We start from the raw sequence: 15,242 nt of genomic DNA on the forward strand, positions 1-15,242 counted from the left end.
ATTCAGTGCAATCCCTATCAAAATCCCAATGGCATTTATTGCAGAAATAGAAAAACCTATCCTAAAATTCATATGGAATCTCAGGAAACCTCGAATAGCCAAAACAGTCTTCAGTGGTACAGCCCCTGTGGAAAACAGTATGGTGGTTCCCCAAAATATTAAAAATAGAGTTACCATATGATCTAGCAACTCCACCTCTGGCTATGTACCCAAAAGAACTGAAAGCAAGGTCTCAAAGAGATATTTGTACACCCAAGATGATAGCATTATTCATAATAGCTAAAACGAGAAAGCAACCCAAGTGTCTATCAATGAATGGATAAGCAAAATGTAGTATATACATATTGTGGAATATTATTCAGCCTTGAAAAGGAAGGAAGTTCTGACACATGCTACAACATGGATGAACCTTGAGGACATTATGCCAGTCACAAAAAGACAAAAACTGAATGACTCCACTTATATGAGGTACTTAGAGTAGTCAAAAATCATAAGACAGAAGTATAATGGTGGTTGCCAGGGATGGGGGAGGGGAGAATGCAGAGTTATTATTTAGTTGGTGTAGAGTTTCAGCTTTATAAGATGAAGAGAGTTATGGGGATGGATGGTGGTGATGGTCGCACAACAATGTGAATATATTTAATACTACTGAACTGTACACTTAAAAATAGTTATGGTGGTAAATTTTATGTGTATTTTACCAAGATAAAAAAAAAAGGAAAAGTAGTAAGTAAATTGAACTCCTTATAGTTTTCTTTTTTAGTTAATTTTTATTGAGTTTATGATAGTTTACAATCTTGTGAAATTTCAGTTGTACATTATTGTTTGTCAGTCGTGTTGTAGGTGCAACCCTTCACCCTTTGTGCCCACTCCCCATCCCCCTTTCCCCGGTAGCCACTAATCTGTTCTCTTTGTCTACATGTTTAACTTCCACATATGAGTGGAGTCATACAGAGATTGTCCTCCTCTATCTGGCTTATTTCACTTAACAGAATTCCCTGAAGGTCCATCCATATTGTTGTGAATGGGATGATTTTACCCTTTTTTATGGCTGAGTAGTATTCCATTATATATATACCATATCTTCTTTATCCAGTCATCCGTCGATAGGCACTTAGGTTGGTTCCACGTCTTGGCTATTGTAAATAATGCTGCAATGAACATAGGGGTGCTTTTGGAATTGCTGACTTCAAGCTCTTTGGATAGATACCTAGCAGTGGGATGACTGGGTCATATGGTATTTCTATTTTTAATTTTTTGAGAAATCTCCATACTGTTTTCCATAGTGGCTGCACCAGTTTGCATTCCCACGAGCAGTGTATGAGGGTTCCCTTTTCTCCACAACCTCTCCAACATTTGTTATTTTTTGTTTTGGTTATTTTTGCCATTCTAATGGGTGTAAGGTGATATCTTAGTATAGTTTTGATTTGCATTTCCCTGATGATCAGTGATGATGAACATCTTTTCATGTGCCTATTGGCCATCCATATATCTTCTTTGGAGAAATGTCTGTTCATGTCTCCTGCCCATTTTTTGATCAGGTTGTTTGATTTTTTGTTGTTGAGTTGTGTGAGTTCTTTACATATTATGGAGATTAACCCTTTGTTGGATATATGACTAGCAAATATTTTTTCCCAGTTAGTGGGTTGTTTTTTTGTTTCAATCCTGTTTTCCATTGCCTTGAAGAAGCTCTTTAGTCTGATGAAATCCTATTTGTTTATTCTTTCTATTGTTCCCCTTGTCTGAGAAGACATGGTGTCCAAAAAGTTCCTTTTAATACTGATGTCAAAGAGTGTACTGCCTATATTTTCTTCTAGAAGCCTTATGGTTTCAGGTCTTACCTTTAGGTCTTTGATCCATTTTGAGTTTATTTTTGTGAATGGTGAAAAAGAATGGTCAATTTTTATTCTTTTACATGTGGCTTGCCAGTTTTCCAAGCACCATTTGTTGAAAAGACTTTCTTTTCCCCATTGTATGCCCTCAGCAGGAAAAGTAGTAAGTAAATTGAACCCCTTGTAGTTTTTTAAAATTTCTGCACAATAGACCTTTCAATCAGCAGGCAGTTAATAGAAAAGAAAAAAATTATACTTATTTATCTTTGTATTCTCTTGGCTTGATCCAGGTACAGTAGTCGCCTCTTATACATGGTTTCACTTTCCATGGTTTCAGTTACCTGAGGTCACCCTCAGTCTGAAAATATTAAATGGAAAATTCCAGAAATAAACAATTCGTAAGTTTTAAATTTCGCACCATTCTGAATAGATGATGAGATCTTTCACCATCCTGCTCCACTGTTCCACCCAGGACATGAATCATCTCTTTGTCTAGCATATCCATGCTGTATACCCTACCCACCCTTAGTCGCTTAGTAGCCCTCTTGTTTATCAGGTTATCAGATTAACTATCATGGTATCGCAGTGCTTGTGCTCACATAACCTTTATTTTACTTAATAATGGACCCAAAGCACAAGACTAGTGATGCTGGAAATTTGGATATGCCCAAGAGAAGTTGTTATTGTTAATCTCTTACTGTGCCTAATTTATAAATTAAACTTTATCATTGGTATGTATGTATAGGAAAAAAACCATAGTATATATAGAGTTTAGTACTCTCTATGGTTTCTGGCATCCACTGGGAGTCTTGGAACATATTCCCCACAGATAAGGGGGGACTACTGTATTTTATGCAACACATCTATAGAGGCCTTTCCTTGTAGTCCATTTCCTTTATAAATTGCTGTGGTCTCAGTGCATTAATTCACACTGACCCTAAAGAAAATATTCCAGATAGCATGAGTGGATTTGGTAGTTACTTGGTGTATCAGTTAGGTGGCCATCAGCTAACTCATGTGGCTTCAACAATAAAGAAACCTATTTGCTCACTTAACAAGTCAGCTGAGGCAAGTGTCAGGGTTGATTGTATTGTCAGGGACCTGGGTTTTTGCTATTGCTCTGCTCTGCCATCCTCAGCATCTGCTTCATCCAGAGGCATAGCTCCTCATGGTCGCGTGATGGCTTTCAGCGTCACTTGGGCTATGTGCTTCCCTGTTCACATCTGACGGTGGAGAGAGAGACAGAATCCCTTCCTGAAGCTGTGGATGAGATTCTCTGTTAGGAAGGGAGAAGGTCTGAATGCCACAGCAATGGCAGACTTTAGGATGAGATAGAATAATAGTAAAGTGCTATGCAAGTTATGCATGGTTTTTACCATTACTTTAGTCTTGGCTTTCAGATCAACTTTTACAGGAAGCTGAAAATGAATTAGAATTCTGTTGGCAGTTTATATGTTGGGATCTCATTCGTGTACTTAGACTAGTGAAACCAAAGCTACAGGAGGCGCCCTGGATGTCTGCTTCTCTATCTATATATTGGTTTTCTCTGAATTTCCTACAGAGCTATGGAAGCAGCGAGATGGTGCCTCTTGTTGTAGACTGAGAGCAACTGAGCATTGTACATCCAGCAACACATTTGCCACTAAGGCACATTTACCTTCTTTCAGCAATGTTGTTACTTAACAAATACAGGCTTCTGGAACCAAATTTGTTTTTGGTCCATCTTCTGCATAAAATAGTCTCTTCAGGAACTCTGAGAGGACACTCTGTCCTGTTTCTATTTTATGCCACAGTGAAAGAATGTCAAGGACAACAAGCATGGCTGAACTGTACCTAGGTAGGCACAGGTCCAAGGACACCTAGTACTAATGCTCTGTTTCTGTCCCGGGAAGGATTCCTTATTGCTCTCCTCTTGGGATCAGTGAGGTTATAATGTCTTGTGCCAAAGGTACAACCCATCTTAGTGTGCTCCAGGGCATGGTATGTAAGGAAGAGGTCTATAAGCCTCCCTTTCGATGTTCTAATTGTCCTCATAAATGGTTTTTAAGTTTTTTATAACACATAATGAATGATGTGGAAAATGAGTCTGCATGAAGATTTTTTTTTTTTTGGATGGTGAAGAATATTGGTGAAGTGGAATTTGGGAGAGTAGCCAAGAAGAAACAGTGAGCGGCATTATTCACAATAGCCAAAAGGTGGAAGGAACCCAAGTGGCCGTGGACAGATGAATGGATATACAACATGTGATCTGTGCATACAATGGAATATTACTCAGCCTTAAAAAAGGAAATTCTGACATTTGCTACAACATGGATGAATCTACTTGTATGCTAAATAAAATTAGCCAGACACAAAAGGATAAATAGTGTTTGATTCCTCTTGCGTGAGGTTCCTAGAGTAGTCAGATTCATAGAGGGAAAGTTGCTAGGGGCAGGGGAAAATGGGGAGTTATTGTTTAATGGGTCAGAGTTTCAGTTTGAGAAGATGAAAAAGTTCTGGAGATGGATGGTGGTGATGATTACACAACAATATGAAAATACTTACCCTGTATACTTAGAAATGGTTAAAATGGTAAATTTTATGTTATGTATATTTTACCACAATTTTTTTAGGAAAGAAGAAGAAAGAGTAATTGAAAAGTAAAGGTTTGATTGAGATCATTGATTTGGTCTTTCATCGAGCAAATGCTTGAGCAACTACTATATGCCAGGCACTGGTTTAGGCCCAGGACACAGTGGTGTATAAATCAGATAAGGTCTTTCCTTTCACAGAGCTTATGATCTAATAAGGGGAACAGATTATATGGAAAAAGACAAATGAATAGACAAGATTTATGATCACGGCAAGTTCTGTGAAGGCAATGAATAAGGTGAGATGAGAAAGTGATGGGGTCTGTCACTGCTTTAGAAAGAGGGGTCAGTGAAAACCTCTCTGAGGAGCTGAAATTTGAGCCAAGAATGAGCCAGCGTGCAAAGAAAAGGAGAGTGCTAGGCAGAGGGAACACCTGGTGTAGATTAGGCCCTGGGTAAAAATGAGTACTTCGTGTATTCAGAGAACAAAGAAGTATTATTGAGAATGAAGTGAGTGGTTTGAGAGGAGGGCAGAGAGGTGATGGCAGATAGAAGACATTGATTGAGCTCTTACTGTGTGCCAGGCACTGTTTAAAGTGCCCTTCGTGTACTAACTCATTCAGTCCTCACAAGCCTGTGAGGTGGATTCTTTTATTCCTGTTTTGTACCTCTCTGGCAACTGAGGCACAGAGAGGTTCTGTAACTTGCTCACGTTCACATAGCTGGTAAGCATCAGAGCCAGCTTCTTAACCACGGTACTGTATTGCTCTGACGTCAGTGTCAGGAGCTCAGGGGACGGGTCCAAGCTGGAGATGCATATTTGGGAGTCATCAGCATGAGATGGCATTTAAAGCTAGGGAACTGCAGATGTGAGACTGGAGACTGAGAGTCCAAGTCATAGGCTCTAGAATGAGGAGCGGAGGACAGGAAGTAGAGAGAGAACCTAGCAAAATGGCTTAGTCATTTGTGCATTTGACCATTCATTATCTTGGGAAAAATGTTTCTGCTGGTTCAGAGCCAGAGCTGATTGACAGGAATCCAAGTCAGTTAAGAAAAACCTGCCATTGCTACAGTGTTTTCCAGAAGGTCCTATCGGTGATGTCTGTAATTAGCCCTCTGCTGGTGTGTCAGTCTGCTCAGGCTGCTACAACAGAATGCCACAGACTCGGTGGCTTAAACAACAGTCATCTCCCACAGTCCTGGCGACTGGAAGTCTGAGATCAGGGTGCCAGCGTGGTGGGGTTCTTGGTGAGGTTCACAGACAGCCTTCTTGCTGTATCCTCACATGGGGAGGGAGGTGGAGACAGAAAGGGAGCAGGGGCAGAGCTCTCCTGTCTCTCTGTTTATAAGGGTCCTACCCTCATGACCTAATCTAACCCTGATTACCTCCCAAAGGCCCTACCTCCTAATGGCATCACGTTGGGGGTTAGGGTTCTAACATAGGAATTTTGGGGAAACAGAAACATTGAGCCCATGGCAGCTGGGTTTCAAGAATTAGCAGTTGAAGCTTCTGTAAATACTTTGGCAGAAAGGGATGTAAGTGTTTATTCCAGTTACCCAATTAAGAAATTCAGAAACAGATATTTATGGCTTCTATAGCAAACAGATTTCTATCCCGAAATCATTCTAAAGATGGCTTGGTAGATAACACATGTTATGGTGTTTTAGAAAGATGACAGCATATGCAGAAGTGTGCGTGTGTATATATGTGTGTGTGTTTAATTTGGGGAATATATTAAACACATATTATGTGAGGAACATTTAGGATCCTTGTCTCCTTTCCCTTGGAATTCAAACCTAAGCATATGAATTCTCAGATTTTGTAAAGATACTCAACTAACCAAATTAAAGAGAACAGACAAACATCAGAGAAAGTCTCACCCAGTTACTCCCCCCTCCAGAATTCTAGTATGTATCTTACAAAGAGTAAATTAGATTTTTCTGAAATTTTTACTTGGACTTTTGGTGGACTCACCCCTTTTTTGGGGGGTAGGGGAAGCAGGGGTGACGTTGAAACTCTTAGATATTCATCCATGTTCTCTTGCCCTTGTACCTAATATTAGCTCTGAAATGCCACCCTCGTCAGATGTGTTTGTCTTTCAAGACCTTGTTCAAATGTTACTTGAACCAGAAAGGCGTATCTGCCATACGCTTTGTCCCCAGCGTTTCAGATGGATGGGAGCATTTAGACTGCGTTAGCGTGAGTGGTGTGTGTTGCTCTCCTCTACTAGATCGTGAGCTCCTCAGGACAAGATCGAAGTCTGTGTCTCTTAATAGCTCCAAACAGTGGATTTTGGCCTTTTAGTAATTTGCAGCACCTTACTGAAAGCCAAAAATCTTAGTGCATACTTGAAGTGATCCAGAGCCCCCAAACCACACTAAATTGAGCAGTAATTATAAGACAGTCACTTCGTCCGTGGGACAGTGTCTCACAGGGCCTGTAAAATCACTGTGTTATCACACCATTCACTTGGCAGCCCTTCAGCAACCTGGCACTGTCTGAAGGATTTCTGCTCTTCTGAACTCTCTCTCTTATATATCCTAGTTTCTAGAAGACTTATCTATTGTTAAAGAGAGAAAAACATGGTAAGGGCAGGAGGCCATCAGATTCTTAGCATTTTTACTTGAAACTGAAATTCTTTACCTTCAGGACTCCCAAGGGGTAGAGAATTATTTGAAATTTAGAACGAATTTGCCAAAGTGGCTATTTTCCCAAGCAATACTTTGTGTAGTCAGCTGTTGGGTGCCTGGAGGGCTCCTTTCGTCTGTGCCCCCATGTGGTGCACAGCAGACTTGATGGATTGTGTGAGATGGCCTAATTTACAGACCACTTATGGGTTGCTGTTTTCAAAAAAAAAACATTCTAAGGTAAGAAAAAGGACATTCAGGTTTTCCTTTTCTATTAGGTTTTCTGATTTGTCCAAAGAGGGGCTATATTTCTTCAAAGCTGAGATGCCGTTAATTATGACATGCATCTCGATTTCTTAAATGTTACTGTGTCTTTGAAAGTTCTACAAGTAATGGTAGTTGCTCTTGGAAAAACTGTTAATTCAGTGTCAGTTTTCTGTCTAGTGTCCTTTACATATTTAGTTCCTTGAGAAGGGGCAAAACACTACTAAATTTCTACTAACTTCTTGTTTTTCCCTACCAGTTGCTTTTCGACTATATGATTTGGATAAAGATGACAAGATTTCCCGCGATGAGCTGTTACAGGTATGTGGGAGAACTCTCATGCACGGCAATAACTTGTGTTTGGGCTCTGCCTGCCTGTTCTTGTGGGTGGGAAGCATTTATTTAACACCTGCTGTGTGCAGAGTCCTATCCTAGAGATAAGGCAGAGCAGATGACCTTGGGAAACTTGAAATGGCTCATTGAGTTCTGACAGGCAGATGTCTCCAATGTTTGAAAGCTAACCACATGTCTTTTAGGTGCTGACTGGCAGAGCTAAAATATGCAAGATGGTTTAGATCAAATAGTTCAGTTATTGTCAAATCAGCTTATTGGCAACCAGGTAATTCTGATGACGCTTAGGTAGATGCTACTGTTTTGTCTGTTGTTGGGCTTGACGTAAGAGTCAAGGAACTGCTGCTGGGCCGGTGTCGCTGAGCTGACTGCTCGCTGTCTTTCGTTGCTCCCCAGGGACAACTCCTGTCCTCCTACTAGCAGAGACTGGCATTTCATCCTGTTAGCATCGCCCTTCTCTTCTTCCCCTCCCTCACTTCCCTAAATACAAGTTGAAGAGGGGAGAAAATACTCCTTTTTTCTTTTCTTTTCTTAATATTTATGAACCTGGAGGACCCTAGGAGGCTAACACATTCATGGGAAATTTCCATGGGGAGATTTCCCTATTTCAAGATACACCTAAAAAGTAAAGTGGTTTCCACTCACCCTGAAGTAAATCCGAACTCATTCCGTATCTTGAGAAGTCTTCTAAGTTGAAGATTACCCAGGGCAGATTAAGGACCATCCCAAGGTATTCCTACATTTCCATGTCTGAGCAAAACCCAAAACAGTCTGCAGGTCTGTGTTAGTGTCCTTTGCTTTAGAGTTGGGGATATCTTTCTTCAGTGAGAAGAATCTACTTTACATAAAATAGTTCCGTATGGTTTTCTGAGTTCTGAAGAGAAAACGTAGAGGCAGCCACCCTCTAGTTGCCTCTTTTCATCCTCTGGCCCAGATCTGACTTTCAGAAAGATCTTTTTGGGGTGGAGGGTTGATTTATTTTCTGTTATTAGGATAAAAAGCCCCAGGCACGGAGTGGGGAGGAGATCGTACGGCCAGAGTGCCAGTCGGTGTCACTAGAGTGTTCCTCAGGCCCAGAATGACTTGAGGACAGATGTGCTCCTGGACTGCTGAGGTGTCAGAGAACTAGTTTTATCCTAGCAAGAAGAGGATGTGAACCTCTTACCAGAGTGCGAAGAGAACAGGGTTTACCTTTCTAGACGCTGCCATCTCTGAAATCTTTGGTATTATGCAGTTCTTAACTATTCAGTGGCTGTTAAAAAGTTTGTGGTGAGTTTATCCTAAGGAAAGGCTGAGTGGTCACGTTTTTCTATTGTGATTTTTGTAAAAGATCCTGGTTGAAGTTCTGGGGGTGATGCATGTGTTCCTTATCTTGACTGTGGTGATGGTTTTACAGGTGTGTACACATGTCACACGTGCACATTTTATATCTGTACAGTTTATTGTATATCAGTTACACTTCAGCATAGTTGCTATACTCATTTTACGAGGCCAACATAACTTTGACATGAAAACCTTGTAAAGACTGTACAAGAAAAGAAAATTACAGCTCCATCTCTTTCATTTACATAGATGTTAAAATCCTAAACAAAATATTAACATGCTGAATCCAGCAATATACAAAAAGGATACTATATTACAGCCAAAGTGGGTTTATACGAGGAATTCAAAGTTGGCTTAAAATTAGAAAATCAGATTTTGCCATGTTAACAGATAAAGAAAAACTGAATGTTTTTTCCCATAGAAAAAATTCATCATCCATTTATGATTTAAAAATAAAAGTCTTAGGGGCCAGCTCCATGGCCTAGTGGTTAAGTTTGGCATGCTCTACTTTGGCAGCCTGGATTCGGTTCCCAGGTGCAGACCTACACCCACTCATCAGCGGCCCTGCTGTGATGTTGACCCACATACACAATAGAGGAAGATTGGCACAGATGTTAGCTCAGGGTGAATCTTCCTCAGCAAAAAAAAAAAAAGTCTTGGGGGCTGGCCCCGTGGCCGAGTGGTTAAGTTCGCACGCTCCGCTGCAGGTGGCCCAGTGTTTCGTTGGTTCGAATCCTGGGCACGGACATGGCACTGCTCATCAAACCACGCTGAGGTGGCGTCCCACATGCCACAACTAGAAGGACCCACAACAAAGAATACACAACTATGTACCGGGGGGCTTTGGGGAGAAAAAGGAAAAAAATAAAATCTTTAAAAAAAAAAAATGTCTTGGAAAAACAGAGCTAGAAGGGAGCTTTCTTAAATTGATAAAGGGTATATACAGGAAACCTCACCAGACATTAAAAAATAGTAATAATGAAAGTCCCATTTGCTAATAAACTTGCAGCTGGAACCATAAGTGACACCGCAGAAAGGTGGAAAGAGCACTGGCTGGGCATGGAGGCCTGGGCCCACAGCTCAGGCCACTGGTTGCTGGGACCTGTATCAGGCCACTTCTGGACCCTCATGTCCTCAATAACGGACTGGATGAGGGATTTTTAAGACACCACCACTCCTCTCCCCACGCCCCATACACATTCAGCACACATGCACAGCTCAATTCTATAATTCTAAAAATAACACACGTCGGAGAATAACTGGACTGAGAACGGAAGAAGCTGCTGTTTGCGGATGGAGTTGTCCAGTTGGCCACACACAGTCAGGGAAGATGGCAAATGGCTTGGCCATTTATGATTTTCGTTAGTATTGCCTCTTTTTATTAATCCTTCATCGTGTGTACATTTGTACCCAAAATGTACAACTTCCAATTTTCAAGAATTGATTTGTGAAAAGAAAGAACTGGTGTTGATGCAAATCAACATTTCAGCTCTTTTTTTCTTTTGAGAAAATCCTGTAATCTGCTTCTTGAAGCTCCATTTCGTGAGACTGGAGAAGGATGTAAAGGAGCAGCTGGGCTCCAGCCCTCCTTCCCTGTGGGAGGGCTCCGCCCTGGCCTTTGAAGGCAGAGGTGCTGGCCACAGGGAGGCGAGCATCGTAAGGCACCCGGCCCCCGCCTCACAGTGTCTAAGGGTCATATCACCAAGGTGTATTCATGCCCTAAAGATGTTAGCAGAATGATGGGGGTGGGGGTTCTTTGTTATGTTTGAGAGAAATTTGGTGAAACAGTGTTAAATTCTCTTTACTACAGTTTTCACAGCCCTTTAAATATGCTTGTTATTTTTCTAAAAAGGGAGATTTAATATTTAATCCTTCAAGGATCTTTATGTTTCTTGGCCATACTCTTGGAATAGCTGGGTTCATGCCCCACCTCAAAGAGGACTGCACTCAAATAGGATTCCAGAAAGCCCTACAAAACTGAACTGACTTAAACTGATAAGGAACTAGTTTGCCTCGTGCAACAAGAAGTCTGGGGATAGACTGTCCAGGTGGGTACAGTACCTAATGATGTCCAGGAAGCAGGCTTCTTCTATATTCTTTCTCTGGTATCTGTAGCACATAGGACTTTTACCTCACAGTCCCAGAATGGCTGCTGTACCACCAGGCATCATATCTACATTCCAGGCAGAAAGAATGGGGAAGAGCAAAATGCACTGAGGCTTTGCCTTCTTATCTGATGACCCCAGTAAGGCTTTGTCTTTCTTCAATGACCTTGCCAGAGAGTTCTGATCACATCATTGCCTAGAATGGCCCAGAGGAGAAGATAAGGGTTTCAGCTTTCTGGCTGTTATATTTGAGGACATCAAAGGGAAAGAGGGTGTAGGTGGCTTTATCTTTAATCTTAATAAAAGAGCCTCCCTGACCCCCAAGTCTCCTATAATTCCTGGCTCTTGGTCCTGCAGGTGCTACGAATGATGGTCGGAGTGAATATCTCAGATGAGCAGCTGGGCAGCATTGCAGACAGGACCATCCAGGAGGCTGATCAGGATGGGGACAGTGCCATATCTTTCACAGAATTTGTTAAGGTCAGTCAGTCACCTTTTGGCCTGAAAAAGTTAAATTCTACTGCACAAGAGGGAGGGAGAAAAACATTATTCAAAGAAGAGCTTGGGACAGTATCACCTGTTGTGACCTTCATAACTGTAACTGGGTTTCTTTTTCCAGGTTTTGGAGAAGGTGGATGTAGAACAGAAAATGAGCATCCGATTTCTTCACTAAAGGACTGAGACCAAACTGTTCTTGCTCTGTAGTATTTAAGAACTGGAACTCGAGAGTCCTCCTGTCCACCAGCCCCACCTCCACCCATCATTCCCTTCTCCCCAAGTACTACTGCTGTTGCATGACGGCCCCAGTTTGCTCCGTCCACACAGACCTGCCTTTGCTGTATAAACAGGGCATTATAGAAGGGTACATTCTGTCTGTTTCTGTTGCGTATCATTTGCTGGTTATCTCCATTTCTCAGTATCATCTCCCCCTGGTCTGCTGCTGAATGCCACACGTCCATCCAAGCTGAGAAGGGGAGAGAGGGAATCATGCCAAGAACCAGCCAGCAGAGCTCTCTCACAGGGTGTGGACTAGCCATGCTGCCTTCCCTCCAGCGGGGCTTCGGCATGCTCCTTCGTCCTTTTTTATACGTCCTTTGCCTCCTACTTCTCTTTCACCCAACATACCATTCACTTAGTCTTTCAGTCTCCCTGCTTTTTATTAAGCTTCAGTCCCCTCTGTTCTACTTGGCAACCCAAGCTATGCCTGTTAAATGTACTTCTGACTTGGCAGGATAGTTCGGTGGTCTGGCAATTTTTATCAACATTTACTCTTAAATGGGTGTCTGGGATGTTGCCTCTCCAGGAGCTTTTCAGTAAGCAACACTTCTCTCAGAAGAATGTGACCATCTCTTGGTCCCCGGCACTCTGCTGTGTCATCAAAGGGCTGTTGGTTGGAGAGGCTCTTCTTGAACGGTGGTGGCCTTGGTGAGAGGTGCGGAGCCAAGTCTTCAAGGTGGCTTGCCCAGGTCGCTCTACCTCTGGCCTCTGATTCTCAACATACACACCCACGTGGCTACTCTTGTTAGGACCGTGTTGACTCTTCAGCAAATAGCCATGTGCCTGCAGGTTTGCCTAGTTTGGGGACACCATCACCACCAGAATGGCTGCTCTGACAATATGCTTGGGGACTTTCTCATGGCTTTTTGAACAAGGAGGCTGGGCACCTAAAAGCCTCGTGTATTCCCACCTCTGCAGCATGGTTTATGCCTCAGTGTTACTGCCCTGGACTAGTTTTCACTTCACATTTCCACGTAGAAAGATTAGTGTTATGGAAGTGCCTAACTTAGCCCAGCCCAAGAGATTTAAAGATTGTCCTCAGTGTCTTGAAGTTTTGCACAAAATTCTCTGTGAATTTTGCACTTGGCAGATGTTCATGGTGGAAGCCATAGTCAGCTCCTAATACAGGTCCAAAGCATTGAATGTATTGTACCATCAGCTGCCTGGTCACACTGACTTCCTAGCTCCTCTCGTGGACCACTGCTAACCCCTTAGAAACAAGGGGTCTGGCACTGGTGGTACAACCTGAGGTGGCATTACAGGCCTTTGCATGAGCCAGAGCAACTTCTCTGCCCAAGTCAGCTCACTGTAGACCTCGTTGAATCAGGCTGCTGTCATCCTCATGTCTGTCTTTATGAGTCTGTCCATCCATATATCTGCCCTGGCTGATTTTCTGGGACTTATTGCTCGCTTACTTGTTTCCTTGCTTTGGAAGGCTATCTGAGATGTATACACATTACTTTAGGAAGGGAATTGCTGAAAAAAAAAAACTGCAAAGGGATTGAGAAGAGTGGGGCCCAGAGGAGTGGCCCGGCTGGATGACTCAAGTATAAATGACCGAGGAATTCTTGATGAAGTATCAGTCTGACTTTGTGATCAAGTGATGTAATATAGGAATTGTATAAAAGGGAAGACTTACCTGACACTGATCTGTTAGAGAGGTACTTCAGAGGCTCCTTGACTTGCATATTTAAAATTCCTAAGATTATGGCTTTTTCCTCCTTTTGGCTGTATAGTAAACTGTTTCAATCCACAGTTGTGCCTTATTGTTCCATTAAAATTGTATTCTTTGATCCATCAATAAATACTTGTGGTTAAAATCAAATAACTTGGTTGATTTTGTCCACGTGTTTTACAAGAATTTTATATAACTCAATCCCCGTCTTCACGTTTGAAATCACAAACGGTGTCTCCCTTACTTAGGTTTATGTCTCTGCTGTCAAATGCAGGTCTGCTTGGCTGCTGCCTGGACATACGAGGTGGGGGCATTCATTTAGGGGCCAGCACTGCATGCCTCTGGACACGGCATTGTCAGCCTCGGCCACTTCCCTCACTCCAGGTAGGATTCCATTTCTGTTCTTGACTCCCTGGTGCCTTAAATGTAGAAAAGGCCTAAAAACGGGGTATCTGTCTATTGCTTATCATTAAGTTGTCCACCCCCTCAAATATGCAGCCTCAATGACATTCTGTACCCAGGTATTCTTACATGGCTTTTCACATCTTCAGACTTGAGTGACTGCTTAGTCTCTGCAGGGTATGAGCATCTCTTCTTATTTTCAGGTTTAGTGGCATGCCACAGGACTCAAAGCAGTAATAGCTGGAATCAGTCATGTAAATTCTAACACGATATCCTCTTCTCTTCCCATCCCTCTGCCTCCAAAATCCATTCAAAATGACTTGCATGGTATTTCAGCTTTGCTTTGCTTTGAGTCTAATTTTAGGATTTGGAGAAAGTGAAAAATAGATGGAATGACCAAGCAGTCAGTTTTGGAGGAACCTTAATGTTACTGACCTTGGCCACAGGTATACCAGTCTGTGGCTGAGATAAAACGTAATTGATACGTAAAAAAAAATTATAAAGACATTACAACATTAAATACAGTTTGAGGAGAATCCCCTTAACCAAATTTATTTCTTACTCCCTTCTGATCTATGCATTACATATTTGAACATAAATGGAACATAACACGAGATTATATCAGCTTTAAAAAATTAACATTGTAATATTTTCCCATGTTATCTATTTCTTCCTAGTTTATATTAATGTTTACATAACATTTTACCAACTTGATGTAATATTTATTAACCATTACCTTGTTTGCTTATTGTTTCCAATTTTCTCTGTTATAAAATAATGATACAATGAATCCCTTTCTACATATAATTCTTTTTTTCTTTGAAAAAATTGTATGGAAGTGGGATTACTAGGTCAAAGTTTGGGCATATACTTAACAGCTTTTGATAGGTTTCAAAAGAAATGAATGCCACAGTGCCCCAGGCAATCAAATTACTCTCCTTTATCTTCAGTGTTCTTTTTAGAATGTTCTTTATGGTCACCTGTTTTTTCAAATTGACTCTAGAATCATGTTGTCAAGTTTTGTACTTAAAATACTATTAGAATAGGTTGTGTTGACTGAGATTTAGAGCAAGTATTTACTGCAGAGATGCCTCAGAGAGGACTATCTTTGCAAACTGGATTTCTTATGCTACAAACCAAGTATTTATCCTGTTCCCCAAACGCTGTGAGCAGAATTGCTTGGAAGGAAGCAATCATCATTAATGGACTGCAATTCCCTAAATTCACATTACTTTGGCTGAACTTTGAGTCAACAAGCAATTCAAACTAAAGATGGTTGATATTTGCCAATACAGACCTGTTTAACCTCTAGTTT

The 15,242-nt window shown here is 41.5% G+C and overlaps 1 protein-coding gene across 1 annotated transcript in view; it reads left to right on the forward strand.

The window, feature by feature from the left end:
- CHP1 (calcineurin like EF-hand protein 1) overlaps nt 1-13,675 on the forward strand; it is a 41,746-nt gene extending 28,071 nt beyond the window's left edge. Inside the window, exons 5-7 of the mRNA XM_046653914.1 lie at nt 7,554-7,615; nt 11,431-11,553; nt 11,693-13,675. Of these exons, the coding sequence (XP_046509870.1) occupies nt 7,554-7,615; nt 11,431-11,553; nt 11,693-11,746 (239 nt within the window). The 3' untranslated portion in view covers nt 11,747-13,675. The remainder of the gene's footprint in view (nt 1-7,553; nt 7,616-11,430; nt 11,554-11,692) is intronic.
- The last annotated feature ends 1,567 nt before the right edge of the window (nt 13,676-15,242 follow it).

The sequence above is a fragment of the Equus quagga genome, chromosome 2, assembly GCF_021613505.1.
Source record: "Equus quagga isolate Etosha38 chromosome 2, UCLA_HA_Equagga_1.0, whole genome shotgun sequence".
Lineage (NCBI taxonomy): Eukaryota > Metazoa > Chordata > Mammalia > Perissodactyla > Equidae > Equus > Equus quagga.